We start from the raw sequence: 20457 nt of genomic DNA, 5'->3' as shown, positions 1-20457 counted from the left end.
AGGAAATACATCATTTTTGCAACATCTTGGGATGTTTAGCATGCATAAATTATCTGCCAAGTAAATCTGCCATTTAGAAAAGAATTTCATGAGTAAATGAGATCCTATATTTATAAAGCATATTCCTATAAGCAGAAAGCTGGGGTTTTTTGAAAAATTGAAGGAAAATCTGGGTGTTAGAAAAGTAGGTAAAATGCTAGATGAGTTAATGAGGACAAAATCCATAGCATCTGAGGATGAGAACAAGAGAAAAAAAAAAAAGGATTTAAGAAACATAAGTCAAACCCAGTTTCTCTGTCTGCGTCTGACTCTGACTTAGTGAATGGAGGGACTTATATTTCATGTCTCTCGGTCATCCCCTTAAAGATGGACTTCTGCACTCATGTGGTGTTTCAGCATAAAGCCACTTAAGTTATGCAATGCCATTTACAGGTCTGAGAAAGCCTGTTTTTACTTTTCTTTAGAAAAAGGAAATATGTTGGCTGAATTTAGTAATTGCAGGGGATTCTTTGTAACAAGTATCTTTATGCTAAAAAGTTATAAAATAATAAATGTAAAGTATATAATTAAGAAGAAAATATTTCCTCTGCTTAAAAAGATAAATTCCAATGTACTCATAGATGGTACAGTATCCAAAAAGTGAAAAAATATATATATACACACATATTTAAACTTTAGCCATTGTGTGCCTCTATTTCACTAAGGCACTTAAGAAATTTAAATACAGGCCTAAAGACTATTTCCAGGAATTAAGCAACCTATGAATATAAAATTTTAAGTAGTGATTTTAAGTACAAAATAAGTAAGAGTTAGGCATCAAAACAATTATATACTGCAATATACAATTCTTCTCTTTTAACCTTCCATTGGAAACAAGAGAAACCTTTACAAATATTCAAATTTAGCTACATACATCAAAACTGTCATACTGACTATAAAGTTAAAGATGATGCAAAACCATGATAAACCTTTGCTTGGCTGAAGAACAGAGTGCCTTGCCAGTGGCATCCATCATTTTGCCAGCCTGCGTTGTATCCCGTTCTGCTTGGAACTTTAAAAAGAGCCCTAGTTCGTTTTCTTCCTCCGATATAACTAGGGGAAAAATTACAGTATAGTTCATTGTTTCATTTCATCATTTGTTTAAAACACACACATACACAACTAACATTCTCACAGCAATAATTCTCTATACTTGACAATTACTCGGGGGCAGGAGGACAGAGACTTGTTTTTACAATGTAAATTCATGGGCTCTGTTTCCAGAGACACTGATTTTACAGGTCTGAGGATCTGCCTTTTTTTTTTTTTTAAACAAGAATTCCAGATGGTTTTGATCAGTGACTCCACAGACCTCACTTTGGGAGAGACTGACCTTTAGTCAAAAAAAAAAAAAAAAAATCCAAAATGATAAAACAAAACCACAGATGACACATTCTCAAATGTGCAGAGATGCATATTAGGATCATTGGCACTGATAAAGTATTTGGTTTCCTGTTTTTATTCTTGTCTCCCATCCTGGCTTCATCGTCTATGCTCAGTATCACAGATTCACAAGTGTCCCACAATTTTGCTGCTAAAACCCTAAAATTGTCACTTTTAGTGCAATACTACTCCAAGTGTGGTCTGTGGACCAGTGCCAGGCTGGTCCAAAGGTCTGGTCTGTGGGTCATTTGCTACCAGCTTGTGACAAACACTCAAAGTAAGATACCATTAAGAAGCTTTTTACCTGTTTGACTATCTTATATCTGTTGACTCTAATCACCAAAAAGTATGCTTTTTATTTGTGCATGTCTTCTTTAATTTGGTTTTTCTAAAAATTTTTATTGTATTTTCAAAAGTGTCAGCTGACAACAGATGGAAAGTGAAACGATGACCCTTCACCACCAAGTTTTAGAAGTACTGATCTAGTGGAAGATGACTTTTCATCACAGTAAGACCAACAAGTGAGGGGAGCCCATAAAGTGTCCAAACTGTGAGCTTAAAGGGAAAAACAGGACAAATGTCAGGCCTCATTTCACTCTAGTTTACCGATGGAAAAACTGAAGTTACAAACTGAAAGGGAAGCCCCGTTAGTCCCTCTGAAGCATCAGGGGAACTCGGGCCTTCTCACTTGCTAGCTGCCCCCTCACTAGTCCTTCCACTGGTAGGGCCTACAAGGAAGCCCCCAGGAGGGCACAGAGGTGTTTGGGAAAGGGTGTCTACACATTCTGTAGTCTCGTCTTTGAAAAAAAATGTGCTGTTTTATGAACAGTTTGCCTAATCAAGAGTGGACTGAGTCAGATAAATCTTGTTAATATTCTGATTACTTCAGAGATGTACTGGTTACACATTTCCTCTGAATCAGAACTTCATAAAATATACCTCAATGAAAACTACTAGAAAAAAATATTAATTTGTAGATGATGATCCAGAAAAGCCTCACAGAACATGGACTACCTCCTTATCAAATAGCAACTGAACATTAACCATAATTGAGCCTCATCCTTATCACTGAAGAAAGGGAAGGAGATGAAGCTGAGTCTGCGCTGATATGGTGTTGAGACCTGAGGCCAAAACCCACCGAGACCCTACTCCTATGTGTCCTTCCCCAGTCAAGAGATTCTCATAAAGGTTTACAGTGCTGGAAGAATCTATGAATTGTCTGACGTTAGTCTTGACAGAAGATCTATTAACCAAATAGTCTTCAAGAAATCACACAGTTATATACAATACTAAAGAGAAAGCTATGATAAACCTAGACAGCATATTAAAAAGCAGAGACATTATTTTGCTAACAAAGATCTGTCTAGTCAAAGCTATGGTTTTTCCAGTAGTCATGTATGGATGTGAGAGTTGGACCATAAAGAAGGCTGAGCGCCAAAGGATTGATGCTTTTGACTGTGGTGTTGGAGAAGATTCTTGAGAGTCCCTTGGACTACAAGGAGATCAAACCAGTCCATCGTAAAGGAAATCAGTTCTGAATATTCATTGGAAAGACTGATGCTGAAGCTCCAGTACTTTGGCCACCTGACGCGAAGAGCTGACTCATTAAAAAACACCCTGACGCTGGGAAAGATTGAAGGCAGGAGAAGGGGATGACAGAGGATGAAATGGTTGGATGGCATCACCAACTCAATGCATGTGAGTTTCAGCAAGCTCTGGGAGATGGTGAAGGACAGGGAAGCCGGGTGTGCTATAGTCCATGAGGTCGCAAAGAGTCGGACACGACTGAGTGACTGAACTGAACTGGAACATTTCAGGATAAAGAGATGTACGTATATAGATTTTATCATATACTTTCTCTTTATTGTTGTTCAGTCACTCAGTCGTGTCTGACTCTTTGTGACTCCATGGACTTTAGCAGACCAGGCTTCCCTGTCTTCAGGCTTCCCTGAAATGCTCCTCCAGCATGGTAAATGATCTGGTGATTCCAGGACAAAATGCAGGATGTACAAACCGGTCAGTGTTTCTTTACATTTCCATTTCTATCACAGAACTCCCTTGGTCCAATGACTGCTGATTCAATGACTCCCTTGGTCCATTTTACTGCTTGGTAAAATATTTAAAGTCCTTAGCAATCCGACTGGAACCTTCCTTTGCTTGTATATCACCCTATTATTCTCCATTACAAACTCTTCTGTCATGCAGACTGTTCTCACCCTTCAACTTTATTCCCTTGACTCCAACTTCCTTTTTTCCCCACATATTCTACAAACTCTGAGTTTTACTTCCGTTCCCATCTAAGTAGCTGCCTTTACCAATCTCTCTAATACAGTTATTTTTTACTCCAAGAGAATTCAGAGGCATGTCTGCATCACAATCCTGAATTCAATTACATGCTATTCTTTGTCTCTTATTTTATTACAGAAAGTTGTTTCTCAAACTGTTTCCTGGGGAAAAATACATAGTTTTACACATGGCAGGCACTAACAAAATTACCATGCTATAATGGATTTCTTGCCTTACTGGGACAATATATGAACTTTGATTATAAACTTTTGAGACTAATTTACATTGCTGCACAAAGAAATCATTCATTGAGCAAATATGTACTGCATATGGACTATATGCTAGACCATGTTTCGAGGCTAGGAGATACAGAAGTAAACACACAGATTTCTATCCTTAAGGAGAGCATATTCTAGCGGTAGTAAGAAAAACAATAGATAAAACGTACAGAATGTTGAATACCATTAAGTGCTATTGTTAAGTAGGCAGAGATTGATGAGAAAGAGGAGTATGTTTCATTTCAGATATGGGAGTCAGAGAAGGACTCACTAATAAGATGACACTTGACCAAATACCTAAAGAGGATTAGGTATGCAGATAAGGCAGGAGGAGAGATTCAAAGATTGAGTTCTAACCAAACGAGATGAAGAAAAGAAGAGATTCCAGCAGTCCCAGGATACTGAGGAGGAATGACCATTAGGAAGAAATCCAGGAATGTTGGTACCTGGAAGCCAAGTGAAGAGAGTAGAGTGTCTCAAGGAGGAGGGAATAATCAACTGTGTTAAATAATGTGACAGTGACTGAGAATTGGTCCAGAATTAAGTTCTTTATGACTATGACAAGAGCGATTTCGTGGAGTGATGGGGATGAAAACCTGACCAGGGTGAGTAGACGAGAAGGAGGAGGAGAAGGAATAGAGAGTGTGTGTACAGATAATTATGTCAAAATTTCCTGTGAAAGCAGCAGAGAAATGAAGGGGAACTGCTAGAGCAAGTAGGGGTTGAGAAAGAGAGCTTTTAAATGATGGAAAAAAATCCACTTAAGACTGGGAAGGAAAACTAAACTCAGCAAAATCAACCTGTGTCAGAGGATTTGATGAATTGAGCATGCTGGGGGATTTCAGAGTAGATCACTGTAAATATTCATTTTTGTCATAAGAAACGATCCCAAAATAGTTCAGTAAATTACTATTTTTACATTAAATCTTTTATCTTCAAAAATGCAAATGAATATTTATTTTAAGCAGGAATTGTTGGTGGATAGATATCTATGATTTCATACCATTGAGTCTTAGCTGATATTTCTCAACTATCTTCAGAAGTTCAGTACATGTCTCTTGAATGGAGTGAAAAACCTTTGAAATATAAATTTTATTAGGACAGTTTAAAGAACCATAAACAAATACAAAATATAAAAAAACACTTCAAAAGCAAAACATTTTCTTATAGGTATTGTCTATTTTCCTTGACTGTGATATACTTCAGTTTTGGTTTTATTTCAGATGTAGAAAGCACACCTAGCTTCCTCCCATTAGAGTTGGAAAAAATGATGATAAATACATGGAGGCTAATAAAAATTTATGACTGTGGAGTTTGTCCTCCCCTCAGCTCCAAACTACCTAAAAAGCAAAAAGGTAACTCTAATTTTTAAGATGTACATTAAATACCATCTACCACAGATGAAAAGAGTATAGATAGTTTTAGAAAATATTAAATAACTCAGAGTCTGGCTTTTCTCCAATATTGGTCTAAGCAAAATAGGTCAATGAATTTACCATAAAAATTAAATAATGTGTTATAACAACAAAAATAAATTACTTTCAGATTATTTTTGTTTAGAATTTTCCATGAATATTAATCCCTTCATTACCACTGCTGCCAATAGCTAACAAAAAAATAAAATATCTAATAGACTCCCATTTCAAACTTAGTTGCTCAGTCGTGTCCAACTCTTTGTGACCCTGTGGACTACAGCCGGCCAGGCTCCTCTGTGCATGGATTCTCCAGGCAAGAATACTGGAGTGGGTTGCCATGCCCTCCTCCAGGGGATCTTCTCGACCCAGGAATCGAACCCAGGTCTCTCGCACTGTAGGCGAATTCTTTACTGACTGAGCCACCAGAGAAAGTGAAAGTTGCTCAGTCGTGTCTGACGCTGCAACCCCATGGACTATACAGTCCAGGGAATTCTCCAGGCCAGAATACTGGAGTAGGTAGCCTTTCCCTTCTTCAGGGGATCTTCCCAGCCCAGGGATCGAACCCAGGTCTCCCCCAATGCAGGTGTATTCTTTACCAGCTGATCCACCAGGGGAGCCCAAGAATACTGGAGTGGGTAGCCTATCCCTTCTCCAGGGGATCTTCCTGACCCAGGAATCCAACAGAGCAGGGGTCTCCTGCAATGTAGGTGGATTGTTTACCGACTGAGCCACCAGGGAAGCCCATCTCTATAGTACTTTTGCTTTTATTTTGACGTTTGATCAGGCCAAAGGAAGACTGATAACAGACACTAAATTCTAAATGCAGGAGCAACCATCAACTTTCCACATAAGTTTAAGTGTGTTTGAGCTGCACTTGGTTTATGTATTGTGTGTGTGTTACTCGCTCAGTCGTGCCCGACTCTTTGCAACCCCACAGACTGTAGCCGCCAGGCTCCTCTGTCCATGGGATTCTCCAGGCAAGAATACTGGGGTGGGGTTGCCATTTCCTTCTCTAGGGGATCTTCCCAACCCAGGGATCAAACTTGGGTCTCCTGAATCACAGGAAGATTCTTTACCGTCTGAGCCAGCAGGGAAGCCAAAGCTGCTTAAATCCATGTAGAAGGAGATTAGAAAAGAATACAAAAATGATAGTTCCATTAACACTATGATGAAGCAATTACGGTTGATTTTCTTCCCCATGGGTCCTTGAAAGGTATATATACTATTGCTTTTCATTTTCACAACAAAAATATTTTTCTGTTTTAGTGAGGTATAAAATTGTAATATATTTAAAGTGTACAACATGATAATCTAAGTACATCCTTGATGCGTATGTATACTTGAAAATATTTCTCATTCTTAAAAAAGATAATACAATTGTGGGAGAAAGTTCTTGGCTGATTCCAAATAATTCTCTAATGGACAAAAATAACACTGAATACAAAATGTCACCTACAAATTACCTATCAATATGAAACAACAAAAAAAATCTACTTCTGTGGGAATATATGCAGGGACAGTGAAGAGTTCCCTTAGTGCTAAAACATACTACTTATAATAAAGTCCCTTCATTTTTTTTTCACAATTTGTCACGCAATCCTAAGGAGAATACTTTTTAACACAAATAGTAAAATCTGGTTAAATAGAAATGATTTTTATTTTCATATTTGTTATGGCAGTGATCAAAGTTTATTTTTATAGAAAAAATTACTTAGTAAATTAAGACCTATTTTATTAGACCTATATTTTTAAGAATCCCAACAAATCATTATATTTCAGGCATAACAGAGCCCCTGGCTAGAAATGTTTGTAAAAGGTTACCTATATTAGGATATACACATGGAATAAGCAAATCTTCATTAAATTCAGACTGCATTAATATACATGAGACCTTTCTTCTAATTAGCTTGATTACTTAAAAGTATAAGACACATATAGGTTTAAAGTTGTTTCATGGTAATTATTCCTTTTATTTAAAATAAAAAACAGCCAAAAATGCATTATGACATACTTCAATTAACTCCATCCTTAATAAGAGAAACAAAAACACCAAATTGTAAAATTCTCACTCACTATTTGATTTCAGTTAATTTCTAATTATCACTATGTCAGTGAGGTACAGACTTCACATAAAAGTAGTACAAAATACTAATGACACGATACATAATGAGTATATGGTCCCAGTTAGGAACATAATTAATTCACTTACATAGCACAGAAAGTATTACACTAGTGCCAGAGAAATTACCTAGTTCATGATTTACCTAATATGAACTCCAGCTCTGCCAACGCACGATTCATGAGAACTATGGCTTGCTTATCCAGAAGATCTGATCGACAAATGGATACAACTATTCTATTATCAAATTCTGCACGTATCCAGGTCAGTGTGAGAGCTTCTCATAGTCCCCCTAGTAGTCCCAAATAGTAACAAGTTATATGCGGTACACGGAATCCTTGTAAGAACTTACCTCAAGTTTAGCATCCAGTTCAGCATCAGACGCCACCACATGCTCATCCTCCTTCTTTCCGGTTGCTTTGATGAAGACCTGTTTGGTTTTCCAGTATTTCTTCTGCATTCTACTAACTACTGACTGGTTATCTTCTGGTCTGTGCTGCCCAAAAAAATCCATGGAGTGACTACAAGAAACAGACTAAAATCAAATTTCTTTGAACGTATTTTCAATAATAAGTATCTATTCAGCCAATATTTAGTTGAAAAACTGCAACAGAAACTAAACAAAGTGTTAATGCTAACAGCTAAACATGCTGACATTTACTGTGTACAGTCTAAATTTATACTTTAATTATAACTTGCATAAATAACAGGCAGAGAGATTAATGACACAGTAATTAGGTAACAAAATGATCAACCTATTATGATTTCCCAATAATGACTGGAAATAATTTTTTGTTTAACCAAGTGTCTACTTGAAGACACTTCTTAGTTTCTAATTTTTGCTTTTGTAAAAATACTGACAAGTGAACTTATACACACATCCCTGCATCCTGCTATTATTTCCTCAGGAAAACTTCCGATGGATTAACTGCTATTTCAGAAGAAAACACATTTATTATATATCCTCAGCTATGCAAAGATTCAGATATATAGTCTTCTTTAAAAGTCACTTAAAGGAATATTTTAGCATCCAATAAATTATCAAAAATATAGATCTTAAGTGTAAGGGAGACATGTAAAAGAAACAGAGGTGAAACCTGTAACCATTTGTAAACTTAAAAATTAATGTCTAAGTAATTGTTCTTAACGCGGCTAACATGGCTACATTTAGGAAATGCAAATATGAAGTGTTTCTTAATGAAATGTAAAAAAAAAAGAAATAATAATAGTTTTAAAAGCCCAAATTATTCCAACCAATGGTGGGAGGTAGGAACAAAAGGAGGTACTAAAGTGTGTGACTCATTTCGAGGGGAATCAACAGATGACTAATGTTGGGAAAGAAACAGAAGTTTCCTTTCTTTTTATTTTGAAGTAATTACTAATCAGATAAAAATAGGGTGTCTAATTTCTAAATTACTAGGAGCAAAACAAGGCAGCAAGAAAAACTAGCAAAAGCAAAAGAAGATTGAAAAAACAGGAGCAAGGCAACATAAATAGTGCAAACGAAGATCACAGAATAAGAACAATTATACTACTTAGGATAATAAATGAAAGTTTCCTCTGAAATAATAGATTCAATAATTTCAAATCATAAAAAAACACAAAATACTATATCCAACTACATGCTATTCGGGATCTACCTAAAATAAGATGATAGAGAGAAGTATTAGATAAGACATACCAGGTAAATATACTACAAAGACAATGAAAGCGGGGATGGCTGCATTAACATAAGATAAAGTAGGTTTACATAAAAAGCATTATATGGAACAGAGACAAAAATACAGAGTCCACAGGTGGCCACTCTTCCAGATACTTGCTGGATATTCTCCTTCGTGTACCCTACTGGATTTCTGGACACAGAGATCAGTCATCATTTAACTGCACAGCCTCTCCTGTGCTATTTTGGTAACTTGGCTGGACATGATTTGGGATAGAAAGCAGTACAGAGGGATAATGGACTTGATGTAAGCATTACACTGTCTGACACACAGTCTTGAGGGAAAACTTGCAGTTCATTTTGCCCCTTCAGTTTCTGCCTGTCTTGAGTTGCTCTTGAGGGTTTTCAATTAGTTTTCCCATCCCATCAGCACGAGGGTCAGTCCAGTTGTATGACAAACTGTGGGTCTCCTCAACTACACTGATGCTTTGTTGTTGCTTGTTTAGTTGCTAAGCTGTATCTGACTCTCTGCAACCCACCCCATGGACGGAAGCCTGCCAGGCTCCTCTGTCCATGAGATTTCCGAGGCAAGAATACTGGAGTGGGTTGCCATTTTCTTTCCCGGGGATCTTCCCAACCCAGGGATCGAACCTGAGTCTCCTGCATCAGCAGGCGAATTCTTTACCACTGAGCCACTAGGAATGCAGCCTTAACTAGGTAAAATCAGTGAAGAGTACAAGTCTTCACAGTATCAGAAGAGAACACCTCTTCCCTATCCCAACTCACATGCTGACGGAGCTCAAAAGTATACGCCTGAAAAAAAAAAGTATATGCCTGGCCTCTCTCCATTCCCTCACTAGTTTCTTCATAGGAGACAAAGAGTAACTTATCTGACTGGTGGTGGCTTAGACGCCAAGTCATGTCTGCCTCTTGCAACACGATGGACTGCTGCCTACCAGGCTCCTTTGTCCACGGGATTCTTCAAGTAATAATACTGGAGTGGATTGCCATTTCCTCCTCCAGAGGATCTTCCTGACCCAGGGATCAAACCCAGGTCTCCTACCTTGCAGGAAGATTCTTTACCTAAGCTAAGATTCTTAGCTATGAGGGAAGCCCTATTTGGTTGGATTTCAGAGTGATAAACTTAGTCCTCCCTTTCCTGTTTTAAATCTATCCTGCCTGCAGACAGCATACATTCCCGGGCAAAGGGAACACAGTGGCTGGGTGGTCAATCTGAGAAAGGTGAGGTCTGCGCATCTGTGGTTTTTTCACAGAAACGAAGTGTTAGTTGCTCAGCTAAGTCTGACTGACCCTGACTGTAGCCCGTCATGCTCCCCTGTCCATGGGATTCTCCAGGTAAGAATACTGGAGTGGGTAGCCGTTTCCTTCTCCAGGGGATCTTCCTGACCCAGGGACCAAACCCGAGTCTCCTGCACTACAGACAGATTCTCTACCATCTGAGCCAGCAGGGAAGCCCTTTTTGACAGAGGGCACTGCTAAATCTGCTTGCCACTGGGGGTGGGTTGAGTTAAGTAGAAAGCCAAGTCTTACTGGCTTGAGATACCAGATGACGGAACTCAAGGCTGGAGAACTACCAGAAATTTAGAAAGGATATTGTGGAAGAGAGGGAGTCAAAGAGGAGATGGTTCCTGAAATCCCATACACAAAGACCTCCCAAGACCTGTGCTGTCCACTAAGCTAATCATGGGTAAGGGAGGGGAATTTGAATTCAGCCAAGTTAACTGCTTTCTAGAGTCAAAATTCTTCTGAGAAGCAAAAGAGAATTCAGAGTCTCTAAAATCCATCATTTAAAAATCCAAGTATCCAACCAAAAAACACTAGACACGCAAAGAAATAGGAAAATGTGACCCATACTCCGTGAAAAAAGTCAATAAAAGCAGATTCCGAAGATTTCTCAGATATTACAATTATCAGACAAGCACTTTAGACCAGCCATTATAAACACATAAAAGATTTAAAAGTAGGAGGTCCCAGGTGGTGCTAGTGGTAAGGAACCTGCCTGCCAACGCAGGGGAAGAGACTCAGGTTCGATCCCTGGGTTGGGAAGATTCCTTGGAGGAGGGCATGGCAACCCACTCCACTATTCTTGCCTGGGAAGTCTCATGGACAGAGGAGCCCCGTGGGCTCTAGTCCATAGGGTCGCAAAGAGTCAACATGACTGAAGCAACTTAGCACACACATGTGCACGGTAAATGAATAGAGAAAAAATAACAAAAGGAAGCAAGTGAAAGTTTCAAGTTGCAAAGTCCAATGAATGCAATTGAAAACTGACTGTATACACTTCAGAATAAACTGAAGATGGGAAATATAAGAAATGAAATTGAAGATGACTCAATAAACACTACCTAATCAGAACAGAGAAGAATAAAAAGACCTTGAAGGAGAAGAGGAATAGAAAGGGAATAAAAAATCTTTGAATAAAACATCCTAAATTTTGTAAATGACATTAACTTATAGATTAACACAATGAAAACCACAAATAGGCACATCATAGATAAACTGCTTAAATCCAAAGAGAAAAACCTATCTTGAGAGCAGAGAAAAGTGGTGTATTACATAACGGGGGACAAATGCATAAATGAGATGCAAGGTCTCAAGGAAAACAACAAAGCCCAGACTGCAACGGAAGGATAAATTTAAGGTGCTGAAAGAGAGAAAAACTATCAACTCATAATTCTCTATTGAAACTGTCCTTTAAAAGTGAAATCAAAATAAAGACATTATCAGATAAAGAACTGAGACAATTTATGACTGGGGACTTTTAGAAATGCTAACAAATTCTAAAGGGAAATTACAACAGTAATTTGGATCTACAGTAAAGAGATGACTGGAATTGATAAATGTCTGATAAGACTTGTTTTCTTAATTTCTTCAAAAGTTTTACATAGTTTAACATACACGGACAACAGTAAAATGTAGCTCAGTCATCCCAATGGTAGCTCAGTCATCATTCTGTCATTTTTGTGTCATTTATATGTCTTCCCCACCACCTTACTCCATAATCGTTTTCATCATCATCACCATTATATGATTCTTTTTGGTAATATTTCCATACATTGAAATGTACAATTTTTAGCTATATACTTTTGACAAATAGATATTATTCTATAGAACATTTCTAGCACCCCAGAAATTTCCCATTTATCCTTTTCCAGCAAATGCCTAGCCTACCATAAATAATGTTTCACTTTTTTTTCACCTTAGTTTTCCTTTCCTACTTTCTTCTTTATCACTGAATAGTAATCCGTTCTATGAATATTAACAGCATGTTTTAACTTTTAACTTGGAATTAATTGTAAATAAATCTGCTATGAACATGCCTAAACAAGTCTTTTCATGGACAAATGTTTCACTTCTCTTTGATAAAACGTATAAGTGGATTTTTCTGTCAAAGGATTGGTGTACACTTTATAAGAAATTGTCATTTTACATTCCCATTAGCAATGTATGGGAGTTACAATTGTTCCACAATCTCAGTAACACTTAATGTTGGCCGACTTCTTAGTTTTATCCATTCTATTTGCGTATTGGTATTTCCTTACGGCTTTAAGGTGTCTTTCTCTGATCACTGACAGCAGTGAACACTTCTTCATGTACCAGCTGGCCTTCTGTAAACGCTCCACTGTTGTAAGTCTTTTGCCCATTTTTAAATTGGGTAGTCTTCTTTTTTTTTTTTACTATTGAGATGTAGAATTCTAAGATTTAGACTGGGGCGGCACTGAATCTACAGATCAATTTGTGAAGGACTGGCATCTTAATAATTTTTGAGTCTTTCAATTCATGAATGTAGTATGTATCTCCATTTATTTAGGTCTTCTTTGACTTCTCTCAGCAGTGTTCTGAAGTTTTTTTTTAGTGTAAGTTTATTGCTTTTAACTTATTACTAAGTATTTTTTGTCTATAGATGCTTTTATAAATAGCACACCTCCTAGTCTCACCAAAGCTCTTTCTATCTGTATATTTTTCTTTACTAAATTCCACATTTTTATTTCCTGATGTTCTCATCATTACATGAAATTGTGGGATCTTTGAGGGGACCCAAAAAATGGTATACCTTTTCCCTGAATTAGTCTAAACAAGAAACAAATAATATATATCTGGAGGCCAGAATATCTTTTTTTTTTTTTTTTTCAGGTAATAGCAACGTTTGTGAATATAGTTTAGTGTGAGGTAACTAGTCCTCCTAACCGAGCATCAGGGCTAAACAAATTCACCAGGCAGTCAGGTAATTCGGTTCATGCCAGGCTTCCCTATATGGGAAGCGGAAGAAGATTTATTTCTTTTATCCTACACTTTCCTTCTTTCCTCTTGTATAGGACAATACTTTAAAAGTTCTTTTAGTAAATCCTGTGGGGAGAAATCCTCTCAGTTTTGGTACCTATGAAACTCTAGTTTGCCTTCATTCATAAATGACAGTTTAATTGTATATAAAATATAAGACTGGCAACAACTTTCCTTTCCTTTTTAAAAATATCATTATCAATCCATACAAGACTCATTCTTTTGCTTCTTCATTTATTTGTACATTCCTTTTTTAACCCCTTCCTCATACCTATCTCCCCTCACAATATGTTTGATGTGTGCCTTTTTATTTGAATTCATTCTTAGAAAATGTTACATACAAATGCTAATCTACACAAATGCTATTATGCCGTAAATTTCATTTCTGATTTTTCAGGTTTTTTTCACTCAGTACTTTAAGTTCTACGTATGTTGCTAAGTATCTATCTCTTTTGTTGTTTCCATTATATTTACATTTCTTAGTGTTCCTTACCTCTTTGAAGACAGAATCCCTACACCTTAGTTCATCTATTGTAGTCAATAGGTCTGGGCTCCTACTGTCCCTCCTTTTTCTCTTTGAATCTTTGAAAAAGTGTTTTAATCTGTGAAGTCCTGAGGTTGTCTAAGATGCATTTATGTAGAGTTTTTCTCCATTATGGAGGTTCATATCTTAACCATTCGCTCTAGATAGTTCCAAGCTTTACTCCCTTCAAATATTCCTTTTCAGCCGTAATTTCTTTTTATCTGAATCTTCTATTGGGTGTTATTCTTGATGTGTCTTATGTTTTGGATAAAAATGGTTCATTTTAATATCTGTTTTTCTGTCCTATATTTTGGACAAGTTCTTTAGTACAACCTTCCAATTTATGAATTCTCTTTTCAATTCTGTCCAGGCTAGAGTTCATTCCACCTACTGAGGTGGTTTTTTTTTTAATCCAGTGACTTTTTATTTTTTAATGTCCAAGATTTCTAACTGACTCTAATATTCTAATTTTTTATCCTTTTTAATACATCATTCAATAATTTTTCTCTTTAGCACTCTAAATGTATAGAATTCTTAGACCTCTTACCTGGAGTAAATTCACGTTCCAAATATTGATTTTATTGGCTGAATTCTACAAGCTTATTGTGAGTATATAATCTTTACTTTTTTCTTTCTTCCTCTCTCTGGTTAACCATCCTTATCTAGTGATTACAGATCACTAGATCTATAATCCTTAGTTGTCTCCACTTCACTTTCAGGGTTTCTACTTCCACAGTGTCTTATACTGATATTTTAGGACCCCTGATAGAGTGCTATCTGAAATACCTTTGGTTTATTCAGGGTATTGAAGGACCACTGCAGGTGAAACACTTTTAATTTCTACCAAGCTACAGAAACTGAATTCCCAGAAACCAGGACTTAATTTTATGTTGTGAGCTCAAAACATTTGTTTCAGCCCACTCACCTCTTTGTCCTTCTATTTTCTTTCTAGTCCATGTTTATCTTATTAGCCAAGATAAACTTTCTGGGGTTTGTTTTATTTTTTCTAATTGCTATGAGTTTGATGCAAAACTTACTATGCCATCTTAACTAGAAATCTCCTTTATTTTTATTTTTCTTTTTCTGGCGTCACCACAGGGCATGCAGGATCTTACTTGCCTGATCAGGGATCAAACCTGTGCCTCATGCAGTGGAAGCACATAGTCCTAACCACTGGACTGCCAGGGAAGTCTATAATCTCCTTTATTTCCAGAAAGTGTTTTTTTTTTTATTTGAACACAGTCACCATGTAGAACACTTTATTCATTTTTGCTCTATATAATATTTAAATCTGTATTTGCAGCTATCTCCTGGACACGGAATACAAATATTAGAATAAAACAAATCAGTATTCTCTTTAGAGGTAGTTCTGTCCTCACCTTACTCATCTCATTACTGTGTAATCACTAAGAAACAAGCAAAACGACTGATGGTAATACGCAAGCTGAAGCACTGAAATCCCCTGGAGAAAAATAATCTGTGAAGACCTTTAACTAAATATAACATCACTGTTTGATGCAATTAAGGAAATACATTAGACAAGTTTGCTGTTTAATATTAATGTAGTATTCTTGATTACTCTGCCTCCGAAGCCATGAATTTTCATACAAACACAATCAGCATTTCCTGAAAGATTCAGAGTTTGATAGTAGTTCAATATGAGGGAAGGCAAAACTGACAGAAAACACTCCAAAATGTCAACAAAGGTTTTCAGTGCAGTGGGATAACAGGTGACAGTTTTCTGCAGTTTCCAAGTTTGCTACAATTAACATGGACAATTAGCTATTGTATCACTCTTATGAAAAACGTTTACTTGATTATCAAGGTTTTTGCTTTTGTTTTTTTAATATTTACTGCTGTATACTGTCACTGTGCTTATTTAACTTATATGCTGAGTACGTAATGAGAAGTTCTGGGCTGGATGAAGTACAAACTGGAATTAAGATTGCTGGGAGAAATATCAATAACCTCAGATATGCAGATGACACTACCCTTATGGCTGAAAGCAAAGAGGAACTAAACAGCCTCTTGATGGAAGTGAAAGAGGAGAGTGAAAAAGTTGGCTTGAAACTCAATATTCAGAAAACTAAGATCATGGCATCCGGTCCCATCACTTCATGGGAAACAGATGGGGAAACAATGGAGAAACAGTGACAGACTTTATTTTCCTGGGCTCTGAAACCACTGCAGATGGTGACTGCAGCCAGGAAATTAAAAGATGCTTGCTCCTTGGGAGAAAAGCTGTGACCAACCTAGACAGCATATTAAAAAGCAGAGACATTACTTTGCCAACAAAGGTCCATCTAGTCAAAGCTATGGTCCTTCCAGTAGTCATGTATGGATGTGAGAGTTGGACTATAAAGAAAGTTGAGCGTTGAAGAATTGATGCTTTTGAACTGTGGTGTTGGAGAAGACTCTTGAGAGTCCCTTGGACTGCAAGGAAATCTAGCCAGTCCATCCTAAAGGAAATAAGTCATGAATATTCACTGGAAGACTGATGATGAAGCTGAAACTCCAATACTTTGGCCACCTGATGCGAAGAGCTGACTCATTGGAAAAGACCCTGATGCTGGGAAAGATTGAAGGTAGGAGGAGAAGGGGGTGACAGAGGATGAGACGGTTGGATGGTATCACCGACTCTGCGGACATGAGTTTGCGTACGCTCCGGGAGTTGGTGATGGACAGAGGGAAGCCTGGTGTGCTGCAGTCATGGGGTCGCAAAGAGTCAGACACGACTGAGCAACTGAACTGAGGAACTGATTACTACTTAACACCAGCAGCTTTTATCCAAAGTAAGAGCCATTCATTTATTGTTAATATATTAAGTATTTATACTTTTATGTAGCAATTTTACTTAACTGAAATGTGTCAGAACTTGTTTAACTGCATAGAAAAATCTGAAAAGTCAGAGGAATCCCCTGGTTGCCCAGTGGTTATGGCTTTCACTGCTTTCGCCTGGGTTCAGTGCCTGGATGGAGAACTAAGATCCCGTAAGCTGTGTGGCATGGCCAAAAAAAAGGCTGAGGAGTTAAAACAGTTATTACAAAGACTATCACGTACACATGATTTTTAAGGGAGCTCCTATTCCCCTCTCCTGCCAACAACCTCACACTGTCACTGTTTGCAGGTAACATGATATTATACATAGAAAACCCTAAATATATCACGAGAAAACTATTAATGAATTTGGTAAGGTTGAAGGATACAAAATTAGTATGCAGAAATCTGTTGTATTTCCATATGCTAATAATGAACTATCTGAAAGAGAAATTAAGGACAATCCCACTTACAATCACATCAAAAAGAATAAAATACATAGAAATAAATCTAAGGAGGTAAAAATCCTGTACTAAGAAAACTGTAGAATGATGATGAAAGTAACTGGAGACTACCCAAATAGATGGAAAGATAAACTGTGCTCATGGATCAGGAGAATTAATACTATTAAGAGGACCATACTACTCAAAGATCTCTAGAGAGTCAATGCAATCCTAACAAAATACCAATGGCATTTTTCACAGAACTAGAACAAATAATTCTAAATCTGTATGGAAACACAAAAGACTCTGAATAGCCAAAACAGTCTTGAGGAAGAACAAAGTTGGAAGATCATGCTGCTCGATTTCAAACTATACTACAAAGCTAAAGTCATCAAAGCAGTATGGTATTGCCACTAAAACAGATACATAGATCAGTGAAACAAAGCAGAGAGCTCAGAAATGAACCCACACCTTCACGGGTGATTAATCTATGACAGAGGAGGCAAGAATATACAGTGGGGAAAAGAGAGCCTCTTCAATAAACAGTTTTGGGAAAACTCAACAGCTATGTGCAAAAAAATCAAACTGGACTACTTTCTCAATGATAAAAACAAATTTAAAATGGATTAAAGACTTAAATATAAGACCCAAACCATAAATCTTCTAGAAGAAAACAGAGGCAGTATGGGCTTTGAAATTGATGTCAGTAATATTTTTTGACTAAGTTTTAAAGATACTTGTTAGTTCACAGTTAACATAAACACTTACTTGGTTTAATAAAATTATAATACAGCTATACTGGGGAAGAACAAAAGGGGATTGTGGTGGTGACGGAGAGCTAGTCCTCATCTGCCATATAGAAAGTAAGTGGATAATGCTTTAAATTAATAAATCAAAATGTAGCATATAAACATGTGATTTAGAAAATACCAGTGAAAACACAGAGTTGAAGGTATGTGACACTGGAGATCAGAACTGGAGCAGGAAAGGGAGAACTGCTTTTAAACATTATAATCCTTTCAACACTTGACTTTTAAACATCATGGACATGTACAACTTTAACAAAATAATAATCATGAAAAAAGAAGCCTGAATGTGAATCTTACTAATTAAAACAGAACAGCACTGATACCGGAACCATAAAACAGCAGAAACAAATGAAAAGAAACACACAAAGAGATGAAAAAAAATAAAAGGAATGTAGTATATGGTCTACCTGTTAATTTCCTAGGGCTGCTGTAACAAATTACCACAAACTTGGTGGCTTAAAACAACAGAAATTTGCCATCTCAGTTCTAGAGGCCAGAAATTTGGAATTAAAGTCTTAGCAAGGCTGTACTTTCTGTGTGACCCTGGGCAAGAAAACCGTCTTCCCTCTTCCACCTGGTGGCTGCTGGTAGTCCGTGGCCAATAGCAACGTAACTCCAATCTGCCTCTGTCTTCACATCACCTACTCCCCTCTCTATGTGTTTAATCTCCCTCTCTCTCTCTAAAAATTGAGGACACTTATGATGGTTCTTAGGACCCTCACAGGTAATCCAGAATAATCTCAAGATCCTTCACACAATCTAACCCTAATCACACCTGTAAAAATTTTACCATATGAGGTAATATACACACAGAGTCCAGGAATTAGGACCTATTATCTTGGGGGTCACATTTAGCCCACTACAATGAATGTAGCATTTCAAATCACTAGGAAAGGGATATATTATTCAATAAATATTGTTGGGATAATTAACTATTTGGAGGAAAAAAGTGTTTTATTCTTAGTCAGTGAAAGGATGGTTCAAAATTTAAATGTTAAAATCTTGTAACAATGACATGTGAAAATATAGATGAATGTTTGGGGACAGAAGACTTAGGTGGAACCAGGCACAGAAATCATGTGAGATATTGTAAAAAATCCTAATTCATATAACAAAATGGGCTATAAGTAAATCTGGGAAAGAAATAACTGGATAAAGTGAGATATAAAGAAGAAAAAGTATTTTTAAATTAGAGAATTCATAACTCAATAGTGAAAAGATTAACTTAAAAATAAGGGTGAAACAAGAACAGGCAATTCACAAAAGGACTTCAAAAGCCCAATGTTTTGTGTTACATTACACAAAAATGTTATTTAATCACTTTTGTAACTAAAGCACGAATGAAAGAAAAATATATTTATCCTATTAGATGAGCAATGATATAAAAGATGAGGGAATGAGTGCATGTTTGTATCATTCCTTCCCCTGGAGAGAATACTTTCTTCCATCCAGTAGGGTGTCTTCTCATTTTGTTCATGTTTCCTTTGCTGTACAAAGCGTTTTTTCCCCTTTTTTTCGTACAAAGCTTTTAAGTCTAATTAGGTCCCACTTGTTTATTCCTGCTTTTATTTTCTTTGCCTTAAAATTAGGCAGAAGGGGATTTCCCTGGTGGTGCAGTGCCTAAGACTCTGCACTCCCAGTGCAGGGTACCCAGGTTCCATCCCTGCTCAGGGAACTAGATCCTACATGCCGCAACTAAGAGCTCTCATGCCACAACAACAGATCTCTCATGCCATAACAAAGATCGAAGATCCCACATCCCACAACTAAGACCCAGCACAGCCAAGAAAAGATATAATTTTTGTTTTAAAAAGGCAGAAGACCTGAAGAGACATTTTTTCAAAGAAGACATACAGATGACCAACAAGTTAATGAAAAGATGCTCAACATGGTTAAACATCAGGGAAATGCAAATTAAAATTCCACAATGAGACATCACCTCACACCTATCAGGAAAGTTTCCATAAAAAAAGAATACATACAAAAAATACTGGGGAAGATGTGGAGAACAAGAACCCTTGTACATTGTTGGTAAGAAGATAAATTGGTACAGCCATTGTCGAAAACAGTATGGCAGTTTCTCAAAAAACTAAAAATAGAACTACCATATGACCCAGCAATTTCACTCCTGGGTACATATATCAGAAAAAAATAAAAACACTAATTTGAAAAGAGACATGTATCCCAATGTTCATAGCACCATTGTTTACAGTTGCCAAGATATGGAAGCAACTTAAGTGTCCAGGGCTTCCCTGATGGTTCAGAAGGAAAAGAATCTGCCTGCAATGTCAGAGACCCGGGTTCAATCCCTGGAGAAGGGAATGGAAACCCACTCCAGCATTCTTGCCTGGAGAATTCCATGGACAGAGGAACCTGGCGGGCT

The 20457-nt window shown here is 37.1% G+C and overlaps 1 protein-coding gene across 1 annotated transcript in view; it reads right to left on the bottom strand.

The window, feature by feature from the left end:
- The window catches only part of ICA1L (islet cell autoantigen 1 like), a 38843-nt gene extending 30809 nt beyond the window's left edge, over positions 1 to 8034 (bottom strand). Inside the window, exons 1-3 of the mRNA XM_061148991.1 lie at positions 7873 to 8034; positions 4990 to 5062; positions 969 to 1092 (exon numbers count right to left, since the gene is read on the bottom strand). Of these exons, the coding sequence (XP_061004974.1) occupies positions 969 to 1092; positions 4990 to 5062; positions 7873 to 8034 (359 nt within the window). The remainder of the gene's footprint in view (positions 1 to 968; positions 1093 to 4989; positions 5063 to 7872) is intronic.
- Positions 8035 to 20457: the final 12423 nt, after the last annotated feature.

Source organism: Dama dama, chromosome 8, assembly GCF_033118175.1.
Source record: "Dama dama isolate Ldn47 chromosome 8, ASM3311817v1, whole genome shotgun sequence".
Taxonomy (NCBI): Eukaryota; Metazoa; Chordata; class Mammalia; order Artiodactyla; family Cervidae; genus Dama; species Dama dama.
Note: the sequence above shows the minus strand (reverse complement) of the source record. Positions and strands in the feature narration are given on the sequence as shown.